Genomic DNA, 11,567 nt, shown 5'->3' with positions numbered 1-11,567 from the left:
ACTTACTTACTTACTTACTTACTTACTTACTTACTTACTTACTTACTTACTTACTTACTTACTTACTTACTTACTTACTTACTTTACTTACTTACTTACTTACTTACTTACTTACTTACTTACTTACTTACTTACTTACGTTTGTCAACCCTCGTGGAGGAGCATAGGCCGCCTACTAGCACTCTTCATTCTTATAACTAACTATAAAAGAAATTTAATTCATTGTGAGCTTTATAGAAATAATTTTTAATAGAGGTTGGACATTTTTATCATAAATGAATGTTATCTGATGAATCAGAAGATAATAGGGAGAATCGGGTAGTTGTTTTATCATAGTATAAGCCTTAACAGATATGTGTATTGATGATTTCACTTGAGACTGTTGTCAGAATATTAAGCTTTCATAAAGAAAGAGTTACTTTGAAACGATCTTGTTGATTTTTATTAATTCATATTTCTAAAGTGAATCAGTTCATAATATATTTTGATATTATCCAATCTCATTCGTGGACTATTACCTCACTTCACAAAGGCGACTGAAAGTTTGTAGTTTGATTCCTGGTTGTTGATACATGCCGATGGGGAGTACCATACTAGGACGAAACGGCCGTCCAATGTTACCAGGTTTTCTAGTGACAGTCTTCTGATATTGATCGGTCAATAAGTTCAGCCAAACTCACAATATATTTGAATTCCACGATCAGTATGAACTTTTCACCAAGACTTTATGGATTCATTCTTAAAGCATTACAGTAGTTTAGTCAAAATTTACTGACTTTTATCAGTCACAATACTTGATGAAGTGAAGTTTTGTAGTATTTTTCTAGCAGTTTTCACAATTACGAAAAGAAATGATCATATTATATGAACTTCACTAAAATAAACTTATTACTATTATAAGGTAATCCTGTTACCAACATGTTTTTATCTGGAGCATAGTCGAGTTAAAGTCATTAACTCACAGTGTTTTGAGAAGATGGCAAAACGTCTTAATCATAATGTTAAACATTCATGCTTTACACCATTCAGATACGCTTTAAGCTGATAATTGGTGGGATTTCTCATTATGTACTAACAGAAGCTGAAGGACATTAAAACGTCAAAGGCCCTTAGACAAATGTTTCGTTGATATTAGAAATGTGAACTGTTAAACTTGAATGTAACAAGTTCACTAGGAAACTTATATTTCTACAGTTCGATTATATATTAGGTCTTGATATGAAAAATCAAACCACAGATGCTTGGTAGTTTATTAAACATTGAGTCTTGAATGAATACACGGGTTAAGTTACTACGTTTGTTAGTTATGAACGTAGCTTTTATAAATGAATAATGCCGTTGTGTTTAAATGTCAAGCACCTTGAGTCAATTCGCACTTAGTGACTTATCTTTATTTAGCTACTAATCGAACAAAGTTTTGTTTAATTTATTATTAGCTTCTGAAACACAAAAAATGTGGTTGTATATTTATTGGTGACTATCTACACGTTTCTAGCCCTTAATTTGATCACTACACTAAATCACCTTTCTTAATCATGAGGATCGATCTTTTATGATTTATTTACGTTCCTAAAGTACAATTTCGTCTTTAGAACTGGCACTGGAACAATGTAAAGAAGAAAATGAAACAACAACAAGGCAGATGAAAACCAGGACTTCTGAGAACTTATAATGATACTTAAAACAAAAAAAAAATGAAGATAAGGAAAATATATTATGATATATAGGAAGTGCTTTGAATCAAACATGATAGACTCAACTCACATATGTAAAATGATATTTTTATAACTTGAGTTCATGCATTTATTGGACATTTTCATTTCTTTAGAAGATTGCTGTTACAACACATGGTGTCCATGGTTTGGTACTGATGCACACTTTTCTTTAAAACGAGTCCGACTACTACAGAGGAAAGACAAAGCGAGAAAATAAGTTCACTAGGCTTAACTGTATCATATATGTGTACCACATTATATATATCCTTTAAAAGATTAATTCCATCGGTGGTTTGTATTTTGAAGATACGACTAGTTTTCTAATTTCACAACTAGCAACCAGTAACAACTTCTATATTCGAAGCTTTCCCCAACCAATCGAAATCAGAAGTCAGACGAGAAGAGGTAGGAAAGATATATTTATGTAACCACTATATAAAAACATAGTTTAAATAACTTAAAGTTTTGTTTAAAATATTAATATTATTTGCTTTATTTTAAGAAATGGAATAAACTTTTAGCTAAATTAGCTAAAGGTCACGTTCAGAAATGTATTCTTGATAGTGGAGATCTTGGAAAATTATACGTTGGTAAATTTGATTCTGTCGGACAAACTGTAGCAGAACATACTTCAATACAAAAGTAAGTTATATACAATATCAAATTTTGTAGGATATCTAAAACTATTTTTTATGTCTTAAATTTCATTTTTATGCTCATGTCAAAAGGTAAGGGTAAGGAATTGAAGGATCGTGGTGATACAACTTGATTATATTCACTCCTCATGAAGTAGTCTCACTGCAACCATTAGACATTGTCGGCGAGACTAAACTTTATGGACGACCTTTGAATGAATCTTAAATGACCTTGAGAAATATTAGCCAATCAGAAGGCAGTTAGTATACAGTAAAAATATATTATAGAAAACTAAAAAATTAAAGCGGATACTGTTCCTCTACATGGCTCAAAAACTTCTCAGGGTCAGATATAGGTTCAGAAGTTCTAAAATCATAGTGCATACGGTACAGGAACTTATCCATATGGCTCCATAGTAGTCGACCTCTGGAGCCATGATAAGGTCTCAAAAATTCTTTTAGCCTCGACCATACAGCTTCAATGTTGCTGGTATGTTGGTATGGTTTAGGGTTAGGGTTTAGGGTTAAGGTTTAGGGTTAGGGTCTTAACCTTAATCGTGATCGAGCGAAAAATGTCCTTTGAGTATCACAGCCACAAGTATAGGAACGTCTTAATAATCACTTCTCTTGTAGGCGCTGAATTATCACGTCTTCTCTAAAATCCACTGTAAACCGATCGTACGTAAGCATCAGGTACCGAACTTAGCGCCGTGACCTTGAAAACCCGCGAAAGCTTCTGATTGGCTCGTCCATAAAGTTTAGTCCCGCCGTAGATGAATAAATTAGATCTTGGACATGAACCTAATAAAATTAATTCAGACAGTACGTTTGGTTTGTACACTTATGGTGAGTTTCGGCCAAACATTTCTTACATTATCATTCTTTTATTTCAGCATATTAGATACATGGTTAGAAGAAAAAAATGATTACGATTTAGACAAGAATACATGTGAAAATGAATGTGGAAACTATAAACAAGTATGTTGTTTCAATTTAGGGTTTTGTAGAGATTGTGGAGTTTTCATAGTTTTCATTATTATTATAATTAACTTTATTCAATATTATATTTTTTGGTACAATATAGAATTCTCAGCACAAAGTACTTCAACAAGTTTCCGTTTCTTATTTCTTGGTCGATCCTGAAGATAAATATTGTGTGATCGCCAGTTAGAAGTTATCAGTCCAATCAATTGACATCTAAATAATGCACATTCTCCTCGTTGCACATTTCCAGCAACCATGATATCTCTGATTAGGCCTATTGTAAATTGTACAGAGAATTGTTGTACACTTTCCAGAAACGCATCTGAATAAGTTATGCTAATAATATTCATATTGATGTATTGAAACAAACGGCTTGTTAAAATATCTAGATGACAGGAACAGGTGGCCCAAATGTTCAAGCAGGCCACCTATTTGACTGACCTACCACTGAGAATCAAGAAGCACTGAGAAGTTGTTTCTTTCTAATACAATACGCCTCAGTAGGACGAATCCACAACCCCCACAGGAGTCGAACCCAGGACGTTCGGTCTCATGCATGAACTCTTAACCTCTAGACAAATGAGGTTGATTATTCGATCTCGAAAACAAAAGTAATGGGTTCGGTTCCCTGTCGAGGAGTAGTGTATGTGAACTCTTGAGGAGTTAGATACTTGAACGAAACAACTGCCAGTTCTTTCTGGTTTACATCAACGGCCTAGTTGGAATTAATTCGTGATTTAAACAATGAAGCATATTTTGTATTCTCAAAAAATAGACATATTTGATGGTTTGTGAAAACTATTTCTAATGGATCTTATTTATTTATTATTCGAACTTTAGTCGTACATATTGTGTGTGTGTGTGTGTAATTCAAAGCTAAGTTCTATGGTCAATAAACCATTGTATCAACTCTCTAATAATTCATTTTTTCAAGTGGATTTTTTCAGTTTCATGTCAGTATATCAATATTACAAAAGCTATACCAAGGAAACGTTTGCATAATCTTCTATACTGTGATATTTCTTGAGTAGTTTGTTCGTTAAGCAATGAAGTTGTACTGATTAGGTCAATTAAAATGAATTTTTAAATACATCTAGTGCAACAACTGAATAGTTATCAAAAGGGGTTTTATGGAGATTTAGTATTTTCATAGTTGAAAGCGTGAGTCAACTGAAGCTAGACCACCATTGAAAACCTGGAAGCACTGGACGGCCGTTTCGTCCTATTATGGGACTCCTCAGCAGTGCGCATCCATTGACTCACGCTTTCAACTGAATAGTTGCTTGTATGAATACAGTTTGAGCAATAATTTCATATGAGACTATTTTACTTATTTGCTTCCTATTGTTAGTAGTTTAACCCCTTCTGATAACAATAATCGTATAATCATTAGTGACTGGCTTAAAAAGGTGTTTCCGGGAGTTCTAGTGAGAAGCAGTGACCAATGGAGTGCAACGGGGTTTATTATAAAATAGTAACTCACCGAAGACAGTGGTGGATTGCGGCTCGATTCCGTGAATTGGTTGAAGTTGGACAATAATGCCGTTGTGTGTCAGCTCAGTGGTCTAGTGGTTAAGTGTTCGTGCATGAGACTGATGGGCCCTGGGTTCGAATATCACTGTTCGGGATCGTAGGTACGCAACGCTGAGGAGTCACATACTGGGACGAAACGGCCGTCCGGTGCCTCCAGGTTTTCCATGGCGGTCCAGCAGCCTTGACATTTATATTGAAAATTGTTATCTTCGTGTTGGTGGATAAGTGTTTTGAGTTCCAAATGTTCTACAGTGGTAAATACGCTGCTCTTGCTTTGCTGATCAGTGTCTTCGCATCTGCATCAGATCCAGCGGGTTCATCGCTGATGCTGTCCAGATATGTGAAGGTTTTTACATCTTCCAAAGCTTCTCCGTCAAGTTTAATTCGATTGGTGCATGCTATACTGTATCGGATAGTCTTGCTTTTCCCTTTGTTTATATTGATACCTACTGCTGCTGGATCTGCTGCTACACTGGTCGTCTCCTCCTGCATTTGCTGTTGTGTGTTTGATAGAAGAGCCAGATCATCTGCGAAGTCTAAATCGTCCAGCTGCATCCTAGCTGTTCACTGTATCCTGTGCTTCCCTCCAGATGTTGACGTCTTCATGATCCAGTCGATCACCAGGAGAAAGAGAAAGGGTGAGAGTAAACAATCTTGCCTGACACCTGTCTTTACCTCAAACGAGTCAGTGGGTTGTCCTCTATGCACGATTTTGCAGTTTAATCCATCATAGGAATTTCGCTTGATACTGACCATCTTTTCAGGCAAGCTGTAGTGTCGAAGAAGCCTCCATATGGTTGTCATGTCCACGCTATTAAATGCTTTCTCGTAGTTAATGAAGTTGATGTAGAATGATGAATTCCATTCAGCTGATTGTTCCACAACGATCCATAGAGTTGCGATTTGATCTTCACGGAGTCTTTCATTCTGTTTAACAATACCCTGTTGAAGACTTTTCCTGGTATTGAGAGAAGAGTGATCCTCCTGTAGTTATCCCACTTGCTGAGATCGCCTTTCTTTGGTATCTTGATCAGAAGTCCTTTTTTCCAGTCTATTGGTGCTTGTTCTTCATTCCCAATCTTACTGAAAAGAATGTGGAGTATCTCTGCAGTTACTGCTACATCTGCTTTCAGTGCCTCTGCCGGGATGTTGTTTGGTCCCGCTGCATTGCCGCTCTTGTTTTGTCTAATGGCCATGCTGATCTCTTCAATTGTTGGTGGGCCAACATCGATTAGGAGGTCTGTCGGTGCTGCTTCAATATTGGGTGGGTTCAGTGGAGCTGGTCGATTCAAGAGTTCTTTGAAGTGTTCTACCCACCTGTTTCGTTGTTCTTCAATGTCGGTGATTACCTTGCCTTCCTTACTTTTCACTGGTCTTTCTGGCTTTCGGTAATTTCCAACAAGTTTCTTTGTTGTATCATACAGTTGTCTCATGTTTCTCTCTCTCTCAGCCTTTTCCGCTGTCATTGCTAAATGTTCCTCATATTTACGTTTGTCGGTTCTGATGCTCCTCTTTACTTACTTGTTTGCCTCTGTGTATTCGACTCGTGCCTTGGCTTTTTCTGCTCTTGTTCGGCTGATATTGATTGCTGCCTTCTTGTTCCTCCTTTCTCCAATCTTATCCAGTGTACCAACAGTGATCCATTCCTTGTGGTGGTGCTTCATTTGGCCTAGAACCTCCTGATATGTTGAAAAGATTGCCTCCCTGATACCTTTCCAGTTGCTCTCCATGGTAGTTCTTTCTTCATTGAGTAGATCATGAAAGGCCTGGGACTTATTGTTGAGGACTATCTCAAATTTGTTGAGTTTGTCAGTATCCCGAAGAAAAGCCGTGTTATACTTTTGTGAAGTTGTCCACCCCGTTGTACAGTGCTATTTAAGTCTTTATTTCATCTTGGCAACCAGCAAGTGATGATCTGATGCTATATCAGCTCCTCTCCTGGTTCTCACATCCTCCATCGTCCTCCTGAACGTTTTGTTGATGCAGATATGGTTGATTTGGTTTTGAGTTCATTTTGTGCTTCTTTGGAAAGCATAAATGCAACTCCTTGTGTAGTTGGGGCATTTTCTACTTCATGGAGGGAGTATAACAGAAGCTCCCGTGGAGATAGTCATTGTTGTCCGACCTGCATCCAATGTGTTTCACTGATCCCAAGCACCTCCAGGTTGTATCTCCTCATTTCTACAACAATTTGCAAGGCTCTCTCGGCCTCCCACTGTACGAATATTCCATGTACCTAGAAAATGGTTGCTCTGGTTGTCAGAAGGGGAATCAGCCTTGTGGCTTCCGAAGGAACTCTATTTTCACCATTAGGCGTCATAGTTCTTCTAAATGAAGACCTTCTGACTCCCAGGGCAGAGTTTAAGTGGTTTGAATGATTTTTCTGGTTGGCAATTTTTTGGTGAGTTTGTTTTCTACGGGATGGGGTCGCTAACCACATGCTTAACCCTCCTTCTTTATCCAGGCTTGGGACCGGCATAATCCCCAGAGGCGCTACAGGCGGAATTTTAAAAAACACTGCATGTCAGATCTTGAATATGAAATATACAGCTAATGGTTAGGGTTTTCATTAAGAGTCTAGCTACTGAAAAACTCAAATACTACTTCGATGGTTCATGTAATCTTTTCATCCTCTGCCCTCTTGTAGAAATGAGAGGATAAGGTTGGCAGAGCTAGTCATTTTTATACCAAAACAATCAAAGTTAATATCCTGACTATAAACCATAACTCCTTAGCTTTAACACCATAAACCTAACATCCTAATCAGCGTAACAGCAGTTGTGGATTTTATCAAAGAATACCATGTTTTCCACTTCAATAAACTTGTAGTTAACCTCATTAAATATAATCTTACTAAAACTCTAGATCTTCTGTAATTTCTTTCACCTCTTCTTTTAATACACATTTCATTCACTGCAACTCCATCCTGATAAACTGGTATTCAATTCTTTTATTTATTATTGTTTAAACACATAAATATTGGTACAAGGAAGCACCAGATACATATGCGCCATACAAATCTCATTCGATTTGTGTGAGGGCTGTGATACTGTCCAGGTGCCCGGACTGAAGCAGGTGGTTTTCTTAGGGGACTACACCCGGAGCCTTTGACCGAAAGATCTGATCCACAAGGCAGTGGAGCATCGTGAGGAGATGCAGTCCCATGGTAGCCGGTGATCAACGATTTATTGATACGCCATTTGTTCCCTCAGGATACTGGAGCCCATGTGCACCATTGGTTTGGAATCAGGGTTTTCCAACTCCTCTAGGTGGACTCGCCTTGTCCACGAACCCGGTTAAAGCGCCGGACATTCGCTTTTCGTCCTCTCAATTTCGTAAACAACACCCGTGGTGCGAGAAGGCAGTGAGTAGGACTTCCCTGTCAGAGGCTATATATTAGCTGGCCATGTGAGAGCATTTGGAGAGGGAGAGCGGACTCTCCTCACTCTCGGCCGTACCAGGGCATTTGGGGGCTTCATGGTTACCTTTACAATTTTCTCCAGACTATTAACACAGTATAATTTCACCTCATTAGAATTCATACGTCATATCTATTCATCTATAATCAAAAGAGATGTCATTCGATCATAACTTATGGTTGAATTTGAATGGTGACTAATCACTGTTTATAACTTTGCATACATCCTTTTCGAACATGCAGAGGTTGAATTCTGCATTATTTTGTACTGAGAACCAAACATTATTGTAGTGTATACACCGGTTATTATTATTATAGTGGACAAGAACACAAGTGAGGACAGTCGTATATATTTGAATATATAAAATTACAAAATATCTTAGTGAAGTCTGAGAACCATACAGTAAATATTTCATTTACAAAATATCCATCGATTGTCTCGGACTTTATTGTCCCTTCGTCTCCATATCAATTATTCTCTGTTCTCGTTCTCTTCTCTTCGATCTTCCTAACCTTCTGCCACCAGGAATTTCCCTTTCGATTGGTGATAAATACTAATTATATCTGCCGACAACACTAGTATACACCAAATTATTACTAATAAACTTGGAAGTAGTTATTTTCCGTATAATATACTTAACATGCTAAAAATCAAGTTTTTATTTTCTCAAATATCTATGCAGTTAGTGTGGGCTAACACAACGGATATTGGATGTGCTTCAAATAAATGTGGTAACAGGTATATGGTCGTATGTAATTACGCTCCAGGGTAAGTTATAACAGGAAAACTTGACTTTTGATTTCATATTTTTATTCTCTGTAGTATATCAATAAAGCATGAAAAATCAATCAAACCCAAATTGATACAGAATAACGTGTTGTCTGTTGATATGGGGTTCTTTTTTTTACTGTGTGTGGTCTTGTTTTCTTAAACACATTTTCATGTATACATCTGGATAAGAGGCAGGCAGCAACTATAAATGTCTTTTGCACCTTTAACCAAGTTGAAACAATATTTGAATATTCAAATGACTAAAACGAAGTCGAACTCTCCAGGGATCAATCAATAATTTACTGCATACAACAATCAAGTTTATTAATGTTGTCAGATTAAAATATCACAATCTTACGAAGTAGTCCAGTTCTATAGCATGATTTTCATTCAATAAATAACCATTTTATAAAGTTGCTATTAAATATTTTATCCATTTGCTAAATATTATACAGGAGAGAATGATCTCAATCTGCCCCCAAGTGCCCTAGTGCGACCGAGAGTAGGGAGAATCCGCTTTTTCCCTGCAAATGCTCGCACATGGTAACGTGCATAAAACCACTGTCAGAGAAGTTCTACTCACTGCCTTCTCGCGGCATTACTGATGTTAACGAAATTGAGAGGACGTAAAGCGAATATCCGTCGATTTAACCAGATTGGTGGATATGGAGGATAGTTAAGATAGTTAGAAAACCCTGATTCCAAACCTGTGGTGCACATGGTCTTAAGGATTCTGAGGGAACGAATGGCGTATGAGCCTAGTGTCGGTGACCGGCCCCAATAGGACTGCGTCTCCTCACGTTGCTCGACTGAGTTGTTGACTAGATCTCTGGATGAAAGGCTCCGAGTGTGACCCCCCAAGAAGACCACCTGTGTTGGTTTGGCTACCGGGCAGAATTTCAACCTTCACACAAATCGAATGACGAAGCGTGGCGCATATCTATTTGGTGCCACCTTGTACCAGTGTTTATGTGTTTAAACAAATAAATGAATAAAATCTCAGTCTAGTCTAAAGTATACACATGATGAATTAGTTAGTCCATACATGAGGCTTGCAAATGAGTGAGTTCGATTGTGATTGAACAAACTCAAAGGTAGAGAGAAGAAAAGCATTCTATCACTGATCTGTGACCTGATAAGTTAACAAGCGGAGAAAAAAGAGAGATGAATTATCTGGAATGTTACTCGGTTTATACCTATAAATGATATTCAGCGATCGAGATTAACTAGATAAGACATATCAAATAAACATGCGGCTAACGTAAGACCACAACGTTCTAAAAGTGAGAAAAGTACTATCACGAGACTATAATTTATGGATGAGCCAATCAGAAGCGTCCGAGGGATTTCAGGGTCACGGCGCCAATGTCAGTACCTGATAGACACGTACAATCGGTTCACAGAGAATTTTAGAGAAAACATGATAATCGAACGGCTAAAACAAATGGGACTACCAAGAATTTCTTTTGTTTGTGATTGTGATAATCAAATGACTTATGAACCTGGTGCAGAAAACCGTGATGATATTGTGTTTCAACATATTATGTGTTGGAGGAAGAAGTCGGCTAGAATTGGATTTTTCACTCGATCCAGATTGAGACTAAGGCAGATTATGACAATTGTTGGGAACTGGATAATAAAAGCATCAGTAGCACTGGCTGCAGCTGGGTACTACAATATATATGGATGATTAGGAAGAGCACAGATGCTTTTATAGACTTGGTTATGTGTATCGTGTCGTTATCCATAAGTGGCATTTTGTGGACCCAACAACCGGAGTGCACACAAACAATATTGAAGTTATGTGGTCAAGGCTGAAAGAGTTTTTGTGACCTTATCATGGCCCCAGAGGCGGACTATTATGGAGCCATAAGCATGATTTCCTCTATCGTATGCATCAAGATTTTAGAATCTCTGAACCTCTTTATAACCTTGACAAGTTTCCGAACCATGAAAAGAAAGTGTATCCACTTTAATTCTTTGGTTTTGTTCAGTATATTTTCACTCTATACTAACCGTCTTCTGATTGACTAATATTCCTCAAGGTCACTTAAGATTCATTCAAAGGTCGTCCATAATTTATAGTCTCGCCGACCACTATTAAATAGATTCTCTTCATAATAGTTAACATGACAAGTGAATGTCTAAACAACTATATGTTATTTTATTTCTGGACAATATTAAAACTGTTCACCTGAAACTATGCATTTGGATTTAATCTATTGTTTTATACATTTTTTTTCTGTATTCCTTAGGGCTGATGATGAAAGGCCATATGAAAAAGACTCATAAAGTAGTAAACCAAGTCACAACAAAGAAAACAGTTGCTGAGTATGAGTAAAAATAGAACTGTTCATGATATCTAATAACTTATTTTGAATAGAAAAGTAAAAAAAAATGGCATTCAAGAACAAAGATGCAAATGTAGTTATGTTTACTCTTTTCATCGTTATCACTGATCTGAATATGCTCTCTTATATATTTGTTCAATTAAAGCTTGACAACTTAAG

The 11,567-nt window shown here is 37.2% G+C and overlaps 1 protein-coding gene across 1 annotated transcript; it reads left to right on the top strand.

The window, feature by feature from the left end:
* Positions 1–2,238: 2,238 nt before the first annotated feature.
* Positions 2,239–11,349, top strand: Smp_002060 (venom allergen-like (VAL) 10 protein; the record flags this gene model as incomplete). Its single annotated transcript, XM_018797944.1, has 4 exons — positions 2,239–2,357; positions 3,244–3,328; positions 8,969–9,054; positions 11,313–11,349. Coding segments are annotated over 4 exons (327 nt in total), but the record flags the coding sequence as incomplete, so codon positions are not given.
* Positions 11,350–11,567: the final 218 nt, after the last annotated feature.

The sequence above is a fragment of the Schistosoma mansoni genome, chromosome 6 (assembly GCF_000237925.1).
Source record: "Schistosoma mansoni strain Puerto Rico chromosome 6, complete genome".
In the NCBI taxonomy this organism is placed as follows: domain Eukaryota; kingdom Metazoa; phylum Platyhelminthes; class Trematoda; order Strigeidida; family Schistosomatidae; genus Schistosoma; species Schistosoma mansoni.
The sequence above is the reverse complement of the archived record's forward strand: the minus strand, read 5'-3'. Positions and strand labels throughout refer to the sequence as shown.